The sequence below is a fragment of the Fistularia commersonii genome, chromosome 7, assembly GCF_037954325.1.
Source record: "Fistularia commersonii isolate RoL2024-O1a breed Wild chromosome 7, RoL_Fcom_v1.0, whole genome shotgun sequence".
Classification (NCBI taxonomy): Eukaryota; Metazoa; Chordata; class Actinopteri; order Syngnathiformes; family Fistulariidae; genus Fistularia; species Fistularia commersonii.
This window is the reverse complement of record NC_141290.1, coordinates 10,175,426-10,192,884: the sequence shown is the minus strand read 5'-3', so window position 1 is coordinate 10,192,884 and position 17,459 is coordinate 10,175,426. Positions and strand designations below refer to the sequence as shown.

The following is a 17,459-nucleotide window of genomic DNA, read 5'->3' as shown; positions in this document are numbered from 1 at the left end:
TGCAACATCCAGAGGTGTCTCATCATTCCCCAGTGCTATCATTATCCTGTCAGAAGTTGCTAGTTGAATGATTTTATTAGTCTGGAGGGAGTAAATGTCCTTCACAATTTTTGACTCATCCCATGCAAGAGCCCCTTTCACATCCTCAGAGACAAGACACAGGGACGAACAAGGACATTAAAAAAATGAAAAAAAATAGGAAGAAAGAAAACTGCTCCCCCCGGTGTCCTCAGTCACCCAGTCGCAATTTTTGGAGGGTCAAAGAGGGATCTCTGGACCGATGTCTTTGTGAGGGCTACCCTCTAGTGGGGAAGGAACAGCCCTGCTGAGGGACCACGAGCAAGATCCCAGCAAACAAGGCAGGGAGCGTCACCAGGATATCGTTAGCCACCAGACACCTTTTGACGGTTATGTTTTTTAAATTTTTTATTCTTATTCTCATTATTATTGTATCTGAATACAATCTGTCATGTAGACTGAACATAGTTTACATCAATTCCTTGCTTGAGTCTCTTCATTTACCTGTACTGCCTCTGTGCATCGTCCGCCTGCGGCCTGTTGGACATCTTGAGTGTTGAATGCAAAAAAAATACCGTTGCATTAAATGGCGCAATCAGGAAAACTAAAAATAAATAAATTTTCTGAATAAAACCATACAGCAAAAGGCTGGGCGAACACAACTGACCAGCTCAAGCGTGTGACATATTTAAGGCAAACGAAGACTAACAATTGAATAAAGAGGAAATGCTTTTATATACATATAACTATCAAACGCATTTCATGAACGACATGTTTTTGCAAAAATTCAACACCTAGTGGAGCTCATCTGTTCCTTTCGAACTACCTGCATACCAAAGATGAACGTAATAGAAATGTCAGTTGCGCGTGTGCGCGCACACACACCCACACACACACACATCTATATTTAACCAATGGTAGATGAAACAGGTGCCGCTGACAAGGCTGAGAATGGCAAAAGGCAGATCTGTAAATGGCTCCGGGAGGAAAATGAAGATTGTGTCCTTCGCTCTGTGCATCAAGTCATTGACGCCGCCGCTGCTGTTTGATGTGTGGCAATATGAGAATGTCCATCTCCTGTTGATAACTCCAGCAAAGAATACAAAAAGGCCTAGTGGATGAGAGGCAGGAAGTCCCCTCACTGGAATTGCCTGTAGTCTCCAAAGGAAGGGCTAGGCATGCCAGGGGCAGGTTCCTCTGCAAACTGGGGTCCTGGGGACAGCGAGCGAGAGGAAAATCAAAGATCAACTGACAGCTGGGTCTCTTCAAGGTGCTAACGTCACATAAAAAAAAAATTACCTTATGTCGCCATATTTGAAACATTTGAAATACAGATTGTAGAGCAACAAATTTAGAATAAATTATAAATAAATACACCAATGAACCCAAATAAATACAATTGAACCTTTTCTGAGCGATTAACCTAATAACATGTGACGCTGTGCTGTTTCATCATACTTAAGTGCAAATGACTTAAGTGCATTTATCAGATTGTGAGAAGATACCATGGCAGAAGACATCCAAGACACAGGAAATAACAGAGAAAACCTTTCCTGTAAACAGGTGCCTAGATCTCTGTATGGCCTGTATTAGTGCACAGCTATAGAGTGCATGCTACAGGCTTTACAACTTAATGCACATAAACTGAAATCCCTAATGACACGGGCATTTTTTCACTGGGTAAATCGAGGATCGGCAAGAAATTTGATTTGGTCTGGAGTTTGAACGGCGGTCTAATAATCCAATAATGAAGCACAATACAACATACCCATATAATAGTTAACCTTTGAAAGTACGTTTACTCAGAGTCCAGCTCTTGCGTTTAGACGTATTTGACCCGATCAGTTCGGCACTTTAACCTGAAGCTGGCTGCTGGAGGTGATTGGATTAAGTGTGCCTTAAAAGCATGTTCTTCTGGCCCAATGAGGTCCCACGGCTACAAACTATCTTGTGGTAGCTGGAGAACATAAAATATGTAAACTAGGTCTCTGGTGAGACCACTGGGGAGGCTGTGGGAGGGTGTGTTCATCCTGTGAAATGGCTTTCGTTTCCCAGCGATCTAAAGTATGACTCTTTCAGGAACAATTCTGATATTCAAATATTACTTACCAGTTGGGAGCTGTGATGAGGCAAACCTCGTGAGCAGGATTCCAGCACCCTCTATTAATGCCAGCAGAATGCCCCCCATGGCTGCGGAGCCAACCATGGCCACTGGTCCGTCTGCAAATAAGGGCAAAAATATGATTGGACTGAAACATACAGACGTTAACTGGACTTTTTGGAACAGAACTTGTGAAGACAATGTGGGTCATAGAAAGAGAACACAGGTGTAATGTGGTTTTGACGTGCTAACGGATGGAATTGAAACCAAGTCTGTGAATCTTTAACTCGTTTCTAAACGTATGCATAGGTACTAATAGATGATGCAAGTCGTGCTCTAGAAGACTAAACTAACCACCTGGAGTCAGTTGCGCAGGAGACAGAGGATTTCTTTTTAACTGTTATCGAAACATAGACATCCTCCCACAACCTCTAAAAACAGAATTAGTCGACATCTTATCTGAATGCTGGGGTTCAGATTGCTAAGAAGTGGAGACTTTCCCGCACATAAATGCTTTCAAATGAAAAAGCACTTGTGGGAATCCCCCCACCACCCTGCCTCTTAAACTAAACACAGCACATATACAGGAAATGTCAAAGCTGTGGCGTCCCATTTTGTAGTCCCGCTTATGCCTCTTTAGGCTAGACTTTTGAACACACATTAAATTCAATGTAATGGCGTTCAGTGGGTAACATCAGCAGGTGTGCTTATAGTCTGGGGGTGCTCACTTCTTGCAGCAAGGATGGCTCCGGTAAGGGCTCCACCTGTAATGGAGTTCCAAGGATCCTCCTTCCCTCGCACCTTTACTAAACCACAGTCAATCATGGAGAAGAGGCCTCCCCATACTGCAAAGCTACCTGCAACCCAAGGGGAGTGGTTAGGAAATGTGAAGCAATATGTACTCTTTGATACATACTCATCCAGAGGCTCAAAACAGGGGCCAAATTTTTTTATTACCACACTAATCTGAAAATAGGACGAGTGTGATAACAAGGGGAGATGTCCTGTGGCAAATTTCTCATCATTAGGGCTAGACAACTTTCATTAGGGATGTATCATGCTCTGGTAAAGTCTGGGCCTTAATCTCATAATGAATTTTATAACGGGGGAGCCCCTCATTCTGTTCTTACTTACATAGCCATTGAAGTTGCCAGTTATAATACTGCAATAACCCGATCACTGACAGTTGGGAATTCTTAGGCTCGCTCATTTTATGATATTTCATTCTGCCACGACATATTTCCTTGACACGTTATCAAACCCAGCCAGTGACAATTCTAACCAAGAAGACAGATATGCAAGTGCTTTTACCGCCAAGCTGTGGCGCTCTGGTCTTGATGGCAGTCAGACTACCTCTCATTCTGTGGCTCATACCCTGAAAGACACGGCGTGGGGGAGAGGAACGATGGTTTCTCTGTTAACTCAAAACATCAACTTAATTTGTTTGGACTAGTGAAATCCCAAAGCTTGGGTTGCATGTTGACAACGGAACAAATCTCAAAGCATTGCAAAAGACGTCTTAGCAAAGTGACAGGAGACTATTCGGGGTTTGAGAAATGTACAAATGGTTCAAAATCCATAACTGATAAGGACAAAACTTTGTGTTTGAGAGTGAATTTGCTGGTGCTAAACAAAATACATTTGTGTAACTTTGCAGCAATTTATTGTTTTACAAATGAGCAAAAGCCATTATTTTGTAAAAATATCAGAATTAAAAAACGAAATGTCCTATTCCTTATATTTAGAGAGTTATCTTTTTTTACAGATACTTGCTGACATAAGCTATGTACATTTCATTATGCAACAAAAGAGTTGATGGCGTTCATTACATTTAAGCAGTAGGGTTATGTGCCACTAATTAAAACAAAACAAAAAAAAAAACACTGCATTGGCTTTACCTCCATAAACTTTACAATGAAGGCCAGGATGAACACTGAAGTACAATTTCGTGACCGATCTTACCGAGGGCGCGTTTCTGAAGCCTTTTACTGCCTGAAAGATTCCTCCGCCAATAGCTCCCATGGTGAAGGCTCCCCCACAGTCGTCCACAATCCTCCAGGGACTGAAAGCACAAGACAAACAACAAAATGACATTTTAATTTATGTATGGTCAGAACTTGCAGTGGTCAGTATCAAGATCTGAGACTTCTCCTTGTTTCCACGCAGAGGAGGGATTTAGTAATGGATCAACTGGGCACATTACTTCAATTGGGACATAATTATTTTCAAGAATAATCCACACTAAGGCAAGTCAACCTGATTGCATATATCAACCTTGTTGCATGTAATATGTGCAGCAAATTCCCCTTTTGTATAAGGCGTGAAAGGAGAAAATGGAGGAGTGAAAACACAGCCAATTAACATGTATGAAAATGTAAATAAAACCTAATTTTCATTTCACTTGTAATCATGACTTTGTAGTAGCAAACCTAATCATTTGGACACATACAGTAGGTGGAATAGAAGTGAACAATTACATTAGGTCCAGTCTTCCTTTAAGAATAATGGTGTCAACAGAAAACAGATGAACAGTTTTAAGGTGGGAAGAGCAAGACCAAAGCCGGTCAACAAATACATCGCTCATTCTGACTGAACACACGGTTGTAAGTTCAGATCAACATTTACTTTTACTGCATTTATAAGCCCCCCGTGATCGGCTGTTGTGCAAGATCCAACATAACCACCCGGCATGATCAAGCTAACCCTCGCTTAACGTTAGCAACAAGCTAAAGCTATCGTCTTTAAATAGGACTGTTTTACATTTCCCCCTCAGTGACGTCAAGTTATCACAACTGCACGACAATTTCAAGCCAAATCTCGACGTACTGGAAAACAAGTGTCTGTCATAAATTCATGCGATCACATATGAGTGATGAAACCGACAAGGTCACCAACAACGTGATTTTTAGCAAAGGCGACCTGAGGCTAGCGCACTGTAATGGGAAATTAGCATTACTGCTAACGCTAGCAAACAACCGGACTTCGTGTGTTTCGAGCCACACCGTTGAAATACAGTGAAAGGAAATAAAAACGCTCACGGACTCGTATCGGTGACATGACAGGACACCGTAAGAAAAATCAGAGAGAATAACCGGTAACCGTACTCACCATGGTTCTCTGGCATATTCCTCCATTTTGTTCTTTCGCTGTACCCCTTGACGTAAGGCTTCTCGTCAAGCCTGACGTAACGTCGAACGTGACGATGTTTGGACCCGCGTGAACGAGACGCCGCGTGAAAAAACGAGAATTGCGATACCTCGGACAAACAGGTTTAGAAAAGATAAAACAAATAAATTTATAAAGCAATTAATTAATCAGTGTTAAGTTAAAAATGATTTTATCTAACCAATGAATAAAGCCAACAAATCAATAAATTATTGAAAAATGTATTCATTAAAAATGAGCGCCTATCTTGTCCTATGCTTCCTCTGATTGGCTGGGATGAGATTATGATTATGGGTCAAGTTTAGAATAAGAATATCAGAAGCTTCAGGTTACGATATTATTATCCCTAGAAAAATGTGAGGGAGTGCAGCTTTTTGACATGTGAAATATTTAATTATACTCTATTTATATTTCATTCACACTGTGACCAGATGTGTCATACAGTCGGCAGACTGATAGGACAGTCAAAAGCAGTGGGATATAATGTAAATTCACATGAGAGAGACAATTGCTCATTCAGATATCAGGTGAAATCGTATCATCTCAATTCATTTTGTACATTGTCAACGTTCTGGTTCTCTGCTTATATTGGATTTTCCAGTTTAATTTCAATGGTTGTACACCACTCTATGAGCCATGAATGAATGAGTGAGTAAAGGGTTGCATGTCATGAATGGTCATGTCTCCTTATGATATATGAATGAGTGAGTGAATGGTAGTGTGCCTCTACATGAAATGTGAAAATATATACTAGAATTAAAAAAAAGCAGGTGATGAGAGAGGAGCAAGTATTGCAAAGATTACAAAGAGCGGAGGGTTAGAATCTGAGTCAGTGGGAATCCTGGACCTCATTAATGAGGCAGGCTGCAGACCAGAAGAAGCTGTTTTTTTTTGATATGTAATTATAGTATTAATATGTGAATGAATATTGAAGTTCTCCATTGCAAAGTGAAAATATCCTAAAGTTAAACCAAAAACCTTCAGTGGAGGGGGTATCAGGAAAAGTTGTCAAGACAACACAAATGTGTGTGAGACGGTATTTTTGTTTGCAGCTCTTACTACATAAGAGGAAAGGATCCCCCCCAAAACCTCACGATGAAGCATCCAAGAACTTCACAGCAGATGTAAACAAATGAAAAAAAATATATATATATAGATATTGGTTCTGAAACAAGCGGGTTGTTTTTAAGCTGCACTCCCCAGAAGCCTTCCTGCTGGCACCGAACAATCAGTAATTCTATATTTTCATTCTTTCCCCTGTTTTCCCTCCATCAGATCAGCGCTGCTGGTCAGAGGAGCGGCTGCACTGGCCGGCTGCCCATTAATAGGAACAAGAAAGGAATGAATTGCAGCGCGAGCCTTCATTGAGAAATGACCAAATATAGGCATTTCATGGATGCAGAGACTGCGGCCGGGCAATTGAGACACAAACTGGCCGGTTGCGGCTGTTTTTGTCTTCTCCTCAATATTTAGATTGATGACGGCCTCGCAAGCTGCTAGGTTTGACACAAGATACTGTGGCCTTCACTTTTTTTTTTCTTCCCCCTCCAGCAGACATATTACATAAAGGGCGGCAGACAGATGTGTATGTTCTTGAACTCGAGATGTGGGTCAGGAGTCACACAGATTACCAGTGGAGCACAGGCAGCTGTTGTTTCGCTGCCGAACGGTTGTTAGCAGAGCTTTTCCAGGTTTACCTCCTTGACGTATCTCCTTTCTTTCTTCAAGGATTAAAAAGAAAATCGGAGGGGAGCATGGCGGCGAAGTAGTTAACCCGTCCGCCTCACAGCAAGAAGGTCCCTGGTTGGATTATGACCAGCGGGGCTTTCTGTGCGGAGTTGCCATGTTCTCCCCGGATCTGCATTGGGCTCCTATGGGTTCTTCAGTTTCCTTCCACAGTCCATAAACATGCAGGAGGTTCATTGAAGACCTCAAATAGTCCTGATATGGGAATGAGAGGGTGAATGTTTGATTGTCTCTTTATGATGTGTGAATGGTTGTATGTCACCATACGAGCAATGAATAAGAGACTGAGTCCAATTTTGCATGTCGCTATATGACATGTGAATGAGTAAATGGATGCTTGAATGGCCATATATGACTGAGTGTCTATATCATGTTTTAATGAGAGAGTGATTGCTGTATGTCTATATTTGACATGAATGAGTGAATAGTTGCATGTCAATATACCAGCTATGAATGACTGAGTGAGCAAAGCTTTGCATGTCTCTATATGATGTGTGAATGAGAGGGTTAATGGTCGAATGTCCAACTATGACATGTGAATGAGAGGGTAAATTAATGTATATGACCTATGAATGAGTGAGGGAATGGTTGCATGTCACTATATGATGTGTGAATGAGACAGTGATTGAATGTGTGGCACTATATGACCTATGAATGAGTGAATGAATGATTGAATGTCACAAAATGACCCGTGAATGAATGACTGAGCAAAGGGTTGCATGTCTACATGACATGTGAATGAGAGAGTAAGGATAAGCGATATTGATGGCGAATGAATGAAATCACAGTTCAGATGATCCTCAGAAAAGCACAGAGAGCATGAGTTTCGTTACTTGTATTTAATCTTACATACACCGCACATAATCCCCGTAATGATGCCACGGCACGCCGCTTGCGTTTTCCCCGTCGTGGAACGTGCTGGAATCTTGCATTGCAGATGTACAGGCTCCATAAGGAAGGCACGTGTAAGAACACTGAAAAAGGCGAGAGAAAAGGCCTCCCTCGTGCAAAATCAGCAGAACGGGTGTGAAGTCCCGCCTCGCCCTCCTCCCCCTGCTCACAGGTGCGACAGAATCAACAGGTGGATTTTTTTGCATGACCCCTGAATCCCCACCCCACCCACCAACCCAGCCCCCGGCGACACGTTACACAAACGTTATGTAAGATATGTAAAACAAAAAAAAAAAGCCCCGGATTGGATTTATTCTGTACAAAATATAACGCGGGACACTGAAGGACAGCTACTTGCACTTCCTGATAAAGCTTCTTGTTTGCCGGGGTGTCCGCTGGGCTGCTCTCCTCCAACCTTCTGCCTGAGATGTCTTGAGATTTTGGAAACGAGTCACACAGTCAAGCACCACCTGACCTTTTTTTTTTTTTCTTTTTTAACCCGGATAACGTGATTTTAATTTATTTTTTATCCCCTTCTCTCTCTCTCTCTCCCTCTCTTACGTCAGACGACCATGTTTGTCGATTCCCTGATATTCCCGCCCTTTCACTCGGAGCAGATTCACAACTGACAGATATGCTGTGGATTCCCTCTCCACTAATAAATAATGGGTCAAATCAATGTTCACTACAACAATGACAGATTGTTTTTTTTTTTTGTAATAATACAATGTTATAAAGCATTATTTTAAGTTTTTATTGAGCCCCCCCTTCACAAACACACATACTCACACACACACACACACACTCACACACACACGTTCAGATGCGTACACAAGCAGACGCGTAATGATCGGCCCTCAGAGTACCTAGTGCAAATAACCAGCGAAGCGTTGGATAAGAGCTGAAGATGAAAAAAAAAAAAAAAACGACCACATGCAGCCGCTAACCGCTACCGGAGACCCCACTCGTTCTCCACAGAGTCCATTTTGGTCCAGTGTTTGAGGGGGAGAACTCATTGTGAGGGTTTGTCAATCAACTGATGGCCATCTACCCCCTCCACCCCTCCACCCCACTCTGGCGGACCCTCAGCGGCGGCGGAAGGGGTGGGTTTGTTCGTCCGCCTCCTTGCAAACCTCCTGCCGAGATGTCTGTCATCCGTCCGTTGTCTTTTTTTATTAATGTTTTCCACTTCATATTTTGACAGGAAATGTTACTGCAGCCATTTCGGTACCGGCACCTGTGGAGGGGGGAGGAGGGAGACGCCACGCGGTTATGCTAAGAACCAACAGAGAGGCGGAGCCAGTCGGTCATGTGACCCGGATCACTTACCTTCTTGAGTTGCTTGATGTTGCTCCCCCTGATGGAGGCGAGCAGCTGGTCCCTTGAGTTCTTAGCAGCGCCTGGACTTTTCCCATCCAGGTTCCTCTGCGATACCGGAGTGAGAGAGTTCCTCAAGGAGTCCATGTCCAGCATCGGAGGAGGCGGGGGCGGAGGGGGTCCACCACCGGGGGGAGGCGGCGGCGGCGGCGCCACAGCTCCTCCACCTCTTTTGGGGGTGAGTTTTGGCGAAGGCGCGGGCGAGGGGATGGGAGAAGGTTTTGGCGAGGCTCTTGGCGAGCACCTCAGAGAACCTCCCCCGCCCGCCTTGGGCACCTCCAGGGTCTCCTTCTTCTCTCCGTTGGCCTGGGCTTGCTTCTGCTCCTGGAGGCGCTTCTGCCTCTGCCGGTCCATGTTGCGGCTCAGGATGTTGGTGGTGGTCATCCTGGGCCCGGCCAGCTCAAAGTGGTAGCCCAGCTTCAGGAGGGTGGTGTTCTCCTTCAGGATCTTGATCATTTCCATCTCCGTCTTGCCGCCGCAGATGTGACGCTGGTTTTGGAAGCGGAGCTCGGTGAGGGTGGAGTTGTACTGCAGTGCCTGGATGAGGGACAGGATGCCCTTTCCCGTGAGATGGTTGGAGTCGATGTTGATGCTGGTGATGGTCTTGTTGCCGCGCAGCATGCCCGCGATGGCGTACGCCACGTGGTCGTCCGCCCTGCAGTTCGCCAGGGCGAACTTCTTTACGTGGGTGTTGCCGCGCAACGCCTCGGCGAACCCGATGAGCGTCTTGGTCTTGATGACCTCCGAGTTGTTGACGTTGAGCTCGGCGAGGGCGGGGTCATTGCTCCGGACCTGCTCCGTCAGCTCGTCGAACATGCTGGCGTCTTCGTCCTCCTCTTCTTCCGCCTTGGCCTTGCTGTTGCCGGCGGCCACGCAGTTGCCGACCTTCTCGGCGCCCTCGGCTTTTTCCGATTTCGCTTTGTCCTCCTGGGTTCCTTCCTCCGCCGCCCCGCCCCTCTTCTTCACACGGTCGCTGTGGTTCACCGGCTCCTCCCGGCTCGTCCTGCGTCCGCCCTTGTCGTGTTTGACCTGCGCGTCTTCCTTCGTCGACAGCTGGCGCTCCAGCCTGGCAGCGGCCTTGCCCCTCTCCTCCTCCGCCTTGGGCTTCTTCTCCTCTGCTTGAGGAGGCGGGCTTTCCTGGGCCTCCTTCTGCTTCTCCAACATTTTGGACACTAGTCCCTGCGTCCTGATTTCCGACCTCCTCTCCTTCTCCCTGCTCACCTCCTTTTCGCTTTTTTCCTGCAGCTTTGAGATGATGCCTTTGGTTTTGTTGTCATCTCTTCTCCTGCAGTCCTCCTTCCTCTCCTTCTCCCTCGCCTCGTCCTTTTTCTCCTGCAGCTTGGAGATCATGTCCTTTGTTTTGCCACCCGTGCTCTCCCGTTGCTCCCTCCGGTCTCTGAGCCTGCCGTCCTCCGGCTTGTCCTTCTCCTTGGTTCCATCCCTCACGTCGCTCTCCTGCGTCCTGAACCTGCCCGAGAGCCGGCCCTGCTCCGCTCTGGGACATTCGCCGCCTTTGCCGTTCCTGTCGTTGGCCTTGACGTCGCTTTCGCCAGAGACTTGTCTCCTCAACCCCGCTTTCAGATCGTCTCCGCCCTCCTGGCTCAGGCCCATCTTCCTCAGGTACTCCTGCTTCCGACTCTCCTTCCTCGGTTCGCTCTGCGGGACGTGGGCGCAAAATAAAATATGAGATCCCCCCCCCTTTTTTTTTTTTTTCCAATCAACCTCAACACATCCCGGTCATTTAAACCGCTGCGTTGTCACAGTAGCCGGCGCCAAACCTCATCCGTCTGCCCCCACCCCTCCCATCTAAACACGCCGTCTCTCTCGCACAACACAGCATGTGTGTTTACAGTCAGCCAGGGGACGAGACGCCATCTTTTATAGGTCATGGATGCATTTGCGGCGAGTAGCTCTCTCTCTCTCGAGTGTTTGATTTGTGAGCCCCCCCATCTGTTTCTCTGTGCGAGGCTGCGGCCCTGGCAGATGTATCCTTAAAAGGCAGTGAGCGTAGGAGCAATCAACCAAGGAATTCCATCGGGCCCGGATTAAGAAGCTCCGCAGGGCCGCAGCTCTGAAGTGCCTCTCGTTTAAACAGATGAAACCGCTAGAAATCGGCGATCAGCTGTGTGTGGGTGTGTGTGTGGGGGGGTCGGCCTCCTAATCTCCCCTAAAATTACAGAGAGCGCTTTGCGGGAACGATAACAATGGCCGCCGCAGCTCCGATACGGAGCTCTGGAAGAGATGATTGATAACGTGAAATGGATGTGAGTGAGCCTCAGAGGGGAAAACGGTATTTTTCCTGGCACACAGAAGAACCCCGACCCCTGAGGGGTGGGCTCTATTTATGAGCGCGATGAGGTCCAGTTGGCAGATTGCCTCAAATGCAGCATATGAAACCGATCATACTGTAGCCCATCAGTCAGACCTTGTTTTGATTTTTTTTTTTTTTTTTTTTCAAACATCTCACGTCGCCCAACTCCAGCTCCACGTTGCGCAAACTTCGGCGCGGCAGTGATTGACGCTCTCGGAGATGCGCTGTTTAAAAAAAAAAATTTAAAAATCACACAAATCACATGGGGTCGTACCTCAGTGGACCTTTCCCTCAGACTGAGACGACCCTTGGCGTCCCTCGCGCCATCTCGCTTAGCATCCTGGATGTTGTTGCACGCGGCCGGCGGCAGAGGCTGGCTCTCCCTCGAGGTCACGGCCTTCCCGTCCTCGGGGTTGGGGTCCGGCACTTGGTCCATGTCGTTCTTCAGCTCCTCCACCTCCTCGGGGGACAGGGTGGACAGCAGGTTGTCCAGGTCAGGGTCCTCGCTGACCTGGCGGCCCATACGGGTCAGGCCTTTAATCTTGCGGCTGGACATGGTCGCCCCTTCGATAAAAAACAAACCTCGGGGGTCGAGGCTACGCCCAAGCGAAGAACCAAACGTTTTTCTTAGCGTAGCACAGCGCAAGTTCTCCCCTGTGGCAACGAGGCGGATATTCCCATAAAGCCCAAACGTGGACGCCCTGCCGCCTGTTTCCGACCCGCTCACCGGAGAGCCACGGTGTGCATCCAGAGGCCGGAGTCACGGTCCTGCGAGGACGGGTACCAGCGGGGAAGTGCGAGAGGCTCGCATCATCGGGCTGTGAGGCTGGGACATTCTTCAAAATCCTGTGAAAGTGCATGTCCATATTTAGTTCTGGGTACACTCCTTTAAAGGTAATGGGACGGGCTGGAGTTTACAGAGGTGCCAGAGCAGAGTTAAACAGAACTTATATTACACAATCAATTATTATATCCCGACTCTGTCATGCTTCCTTTTTTTTTTTTTTTTACTATTCCTTTTTTTAATTTTTAAAACTCATTAGTGCCGTCTTGAGGGGAAGTTTTATTTAACGAGCCCAATAAAATATCGTCTGACACAATGATTTGGGCGGATGTTTTTTTTTTTAGACATAAAATAAACATTTCATTTTGTCTTGTGCTTGTCCAGCTGCGCACAGTGGAGAGAAGGGTGCGTGTGATGGATGGACAAACAGACTCAAATCACCATACTTGTCATTTCCCTTGTTAGAAAAACATAACGGCTCAAAAGAGTTTGTGTTTTCATTTTCGGGGGGAAATTTTTTTTTCAGTGATTTCCTCGGCATGCTGTGAGCTCCTGGTGAGATCTGTGGGATTCTTCGTCCGACAGCTCCTACGAGGCCGAAAGTCTATGACTCATCGTGTAAAGGTCAAGAGAACGTGGCCAAATCTTCGTCTCCCCCCCCCCGAGATGTAGCTTTTTCAGTCCTGGTTATCCTCCTCTTTTTCATCTTTTAATGTTTATGCCCACCGGTGAGATGTTTGCATCCCAGGGCTTTTGATGTGATGAATAAAATCCTTTGTTCTACAAGTGGGAAGCTCCCCCACATAAAGGATGACACACACACACACACACACACACACGATCCAAGGGAGGTGTCTTCTCACGACATTCCCCTAACCTCTTCTGCATGATGATCTTACAGAGGCCACAGCCCTGACCAGCTGCTGCAGGTCTAAACAGTATATTTTTATTCCAAACGTCCAGATGTGTGGGTTTTTTTTTCCAGATGCAATTTTGCAATGACAATACATATATATAATTTACATATATAATGTGTTGGAAAGCTGATGGATATTTTTATATATTTTTTTAAACCGAAATTCATTGATAATTTTGATCTATGCGCATTTCCCTGCCCACAGGGTCATCGGGAAGCAGGAGCCAATCCAAGCTGTCTATCACGGACGAATCGTTATCAAACCAGTCACTCGCTCATTCACGCCTACAGTCTTCAGTGGGCCTCCTGATAGTTTAACCATAAAAATAATATGTTACAGCTGTAGAAATAATTAGTACGATTACGATGATTTAATTAATTGTTCGTTGACAACAGTGCCATCTAGTGGTCATTTTGGTGTATTACACAAATTCATCTGAGGCCTGAGATATGGACCTGCAAACTCCAACCTCAACGCAAGCTGCCGTGAAATTCAACTCACGGGTTTTTAACTCTTCTTCCAGTACAACGTGTGGGAAAAGGAAATAAGACACATGGCAAACCCATCTGTACATTCCAAAGTTAAACTTTATGTTAATTTAAATAAAAAGCTTTCACTCACTTTATATTACAACGTCATACCATCCACATGTCCGCGCGGACAACGAGTCGCCTTATGCTTGTGTCAAGACTCACGAGACGCACATGGCGCCGATCGGAGGCACGGCAGAGCACAAACACCGTGGAGCAAATGTACGTCGGACTTCACATGATCACATCGGTCAAAGAAAATTCTAGTGTTCTCCTTGTGCTTTGCAAAGGCTCAGTAACTTCCAACACGGTCACCGTGATTTTACTAGAAGTGAAGCATCGGGCTCCTCTGATCAGTTTGTCCTGGTGTCGATGAAAAGAAACGTGCAATGTATTAAACCTGAACGGGGACTGAATCATGGCGCGGGCGCTCGGCAGCAACAGACCCTGCAAGAGACGGACGTTCCCGTCGCAAATGGCGCAGCCCCGATTTATTTCACCGGCGGCGCAGACTTCTGACACAATGACTGATACGTTAACGAGTTAAGGGCCCTGACCCCACCAGAGCCCAAATCTATTGTAGGTAACAACAGATTTGGGTGGCGTGGGGTTACCACACATGTTTTTATGGTAAACACACAACCAGAGCTACCGGGCTACTAGCTTAGCAAGCAAAATCCACTAACCAGTACACTAGCGCGCTACAACTAATATCCACGAACCTGGTGTCCAAACTATACAGAAGCGCATTAAATATAACAATGAGCCGGTTTCAAAGAACTTATACATCAAACTAGTTGTTGGCTGGGGGGTAAAAAGTGCCGTACAGACATGACAGAGCGGTACGTTTCTCAAGTTTTTCCTTCAAAGAGATGTTTTTGGACAGTGTAGTTACTTTTTTTTTGGCATGTTCAGAAGGTCAGAACCAATTCACAGTAAAAGTCAATGAACACCAGAATTCCAAAACCTCATATCTTATGTTGCAATAACCATACATTTTCGAAATTAAACGTTCCCGATGCCATCATGTAAATCGGCTGGAGAACAGTTTTACAAAATATGCATTTAAATAGTTAATCTCTTTGTTTTCTTGTTAATCATTGTAAGGCGGGACATCTTGGTAATCAAGCAGCAAGACCTCCGACTCCCCTGAACTGGAATGTTACCAGAAATAAATAAACAATAATAATTCCACTGAAAAACATCCTACCTGGCATTAGGAGATTACCATATAAACTAGTTTCAAGTTCATCTGGAACAGGAATAGAAGCAGGACATAACTTGAACTAGGTAGCACACTGAGGCGTTACGGTACGACGGCAGCGAACGGATGAGCCTTGGGAAATTAGGTCGAGTCAAATACAGAGAAAAACAGCTGAACCAGGGGATAAAACCTCGGGGAAATGTGACATACCATAATATTATAGACGACCCAGGACTCAACCTTGTTCCCAGATCAAAGGTGCATCCCTTATTGACCGATTTCACATTTTCCTGGATCATGGAGCATAGGAAAACTTAAATATAGATTGGGGATCAGAAGCCGAGAGGACATGAAACGTAGCCTTGAGCAGCTACCGGTTAATCCAAACATAAGAAATGCAACCTGTTTTTTTTTTTTTAGCATGTAAAAGGTGGGGAGCCTTGTTATGTTTGTGAATCCCTTCTGACTCCTCCTCCTGCTGTAGGGAGCGAGGCCCGCTGTCAGACCTCACTCCGCCGCTGAGTGCCGAGACACTGGACGGATACGTCGATGGAAAAACAGAAAAAAAACCTTCTTGTCCCGCCTGCAGCAATCAGGAGTCGGCCCGAAGAACCCTGTTTGACCTAGATTAAAGAGCAGGAACATCTAGAACCTTCTTTAGTTCCCGCCTGCCGTCTCTTGTGGGCGGTCCACTGCTGGTCAAACTCCCAGGCAAGACACTAAACGTTGCCGCCTACGTTTCTGGAACAGTAGTTTCTTGTTGTTGCCTCAGTTCTCCTGTGTGTGTGCGTGTGTGTGTGTGTGTGTGTGTGTATGTGTATACATGCGCATGTGCGTGTGTGTGTGTGTGTGTGTGTGTGTGCGTGTATGTGTGTGTGTTGACGAGCCCATCAATGACCGGGATACTGAGGAGGAGAGTAAGGTGGCGGAGCTGAAAAAGAAAAAAAAAAGAAAAGATAGAAGAAAAAAAAAAAGGTCAGGTTCAAGAGATACTTGAACTTAATTTCCTGGGTGATTAGGTCAGGATTGAACATTGACAGAAAAAAAACCTCTCAAAACATTTCCCTGACATTCAACAGGGAGATGTTACATCATTTCTGTGACCATCTGCAACCTTTAAAAGGAACATTTCACCCGAAAAAAAAACAATCTATCTACCATTCACATCCACGCACAATGCCTTCAGGCTCAGCTGCCTAAAACAGAAACTCTCATGACTTCGATTTCCAAATCGGTGTTTGCCGCTGAGAGCCACTAAGTTTCCGACTATACGAGGCAGACGGGTCGGACCGCCTGCAGAAACTTCACTGCACAATATCGTGACCGGTTTGAAGAAAATGTCTTGGATCCACATGGTGGACTACATTTCCCACAGTCCCCTTGGTGTGGCCAATGTCCAACTGGTGGAGCTGGCATGTTCAGCAGCACAGATGGAGCAAGGGTTTCATGCTGTGATGGCACGAATGGAAAAGAATAACTGTGCAATCTTATTGTTCGCAATTTGACGGGAGGAAAATAACCTCACTTTAATTGGTCAGTTAGCCTATATTTTCTTCCCGGAGAGAAACACAATGAAAAAAAATTGAGGTAGAACATTATAATCTGTGGTTTGGTGCCGGACAACTTTTCCAAGATATGAGCCATCGGTCAGTGTTTTTTTTTTGCATTGTAATACGATTTACAGGCAAGTGACTGACGTGGCGGCCGCTGTCCATCAAGCGGCGTTTTAAAACAGTTGGACGCGCCGCCCGTCACTGGGTAGCCCAGAGAAAATCACAGAAAAACACAAGGGAGGTGTGCGTGTTGTGGAGAAGAGACAGAGCAGTTGTTGGTGACTAAGAGCATCATCTGTGAGAAGGCACCACACATTAACAGGGATTTGGTACAGCAGATGGTGGCATTGTAGGAGTCATTCAAAGCCAGTCGGGGATGCTTTGATCATTTTAAAAAAAGGACTGGCATGTAGTCTGTCTGTAAATTAAGTTTAGCGATTAAGTGCAGCATAATGTGCAAGTTACATTGAGCAACATGATATAGCATTAAGTGTGTAGTAGCGAGTAAGTTTAGCAAAGCAATAGAGCACCAAAAGAAAAACTCACAACTTCCTTTGCCGTGGCAGGCATCTTCATCAATCAAGGTAAATACATTTAATAAAACCAGTTCATTTCTTTACATTCTCTCTTATTATGTATTATTTTTTCCAAAGATCACTTGTTATTTATAAAGTGCATTTTTTTTAATTGAAAAAAACATAACAAAACAAGGGGGCCTGAACAGATGATCTGCGTTTTAGTTCATGTCAATGGGTTCATTTAATTTGATATATAGCCAACGGAACCAAGTCAATAAGACGAGGTTAGACTATATTCAAGGCACGTCACAGAGGGGAATGGTTTTGAAACGTCACAATACCGA

At 45.5% G+C, this 17,459-nt stretch overlaps 3 protein-coding genes across 3 annotated transcripts in view; all 3 read right to left on the bottom strand.

Annotated features, from left to right (window-relative positions):
- Positions 1-411: 411 nt before the first annotated feature.
- timm17a (translocase of inner mitochondrial membrane 17 homolog A (yeast)) lies at positions 412-5,327 on the bottom strand. Its single transcript, XM_086149752.1, has 6 exons — positions 5,228-5,327; positions 4,082-4,181; positions 3,431-3,494; positions 2,848-2,976; positions 2,128-2,238; positions 412-1,230 (listed from the first exon to the last, which is right to left on the bottom strand). The coding sequence occupies exons 1-6, from the start codon at positions 5,251-5,253 to the stop codon at positions 1,157-1,159; spliced, it is 504 nt and encodes a 167-aa protein (XP_086005878.1). The 5' UTR covers positions 5,254-5,327; the 3' UTR covers positions 412-1,156.
- Positions 5,328-8,359: 3,032 nt separating this feature from the next.
- On the bottom strand, positions 8,360-12,608 carry lmod1b (leiomodin 1b (smooth muscle)). The gene is made up of 3 exons (XM_086149744.1): positions 11,884-12,608; positions 9,251-10,954; positions 8,360-9,158 (listed from the first exon to the last, which is right to left on the bottom strand). The coding sequence occupies exons 1-3, from the start codon at positions 12,163-12,165 to the stop codon at positions 9,132-9,134; spliced, it is 2,013 nt and encodes a 670-aa protein (XP_086005870.1). The 5' UTR covers positions 12,166-12,608; the 3' UTR covers positions 8,360-9,131.
- A 1,269-nt stretch (positions 12,609-13,877) lies between these two features.
- shisa4 (shisa family member 4) overlaps positions 13,878-17,459 on the bottom strand; it is an 8,203-nt gene continuing 4,621 nt past the window's right edge. The window contains exon 5 of the mRNA XM_086149745.1: positions 13,878-15,975. Within this exon, the coding sequence (XP_086005871.1) occupies positions 15,935-15,975 (41 nt within the window). The 3' untranslated portion in view covers positions 13,878-15,934. The remainder of the gene's footprint in view (positions 15,976-17,459) is intronic.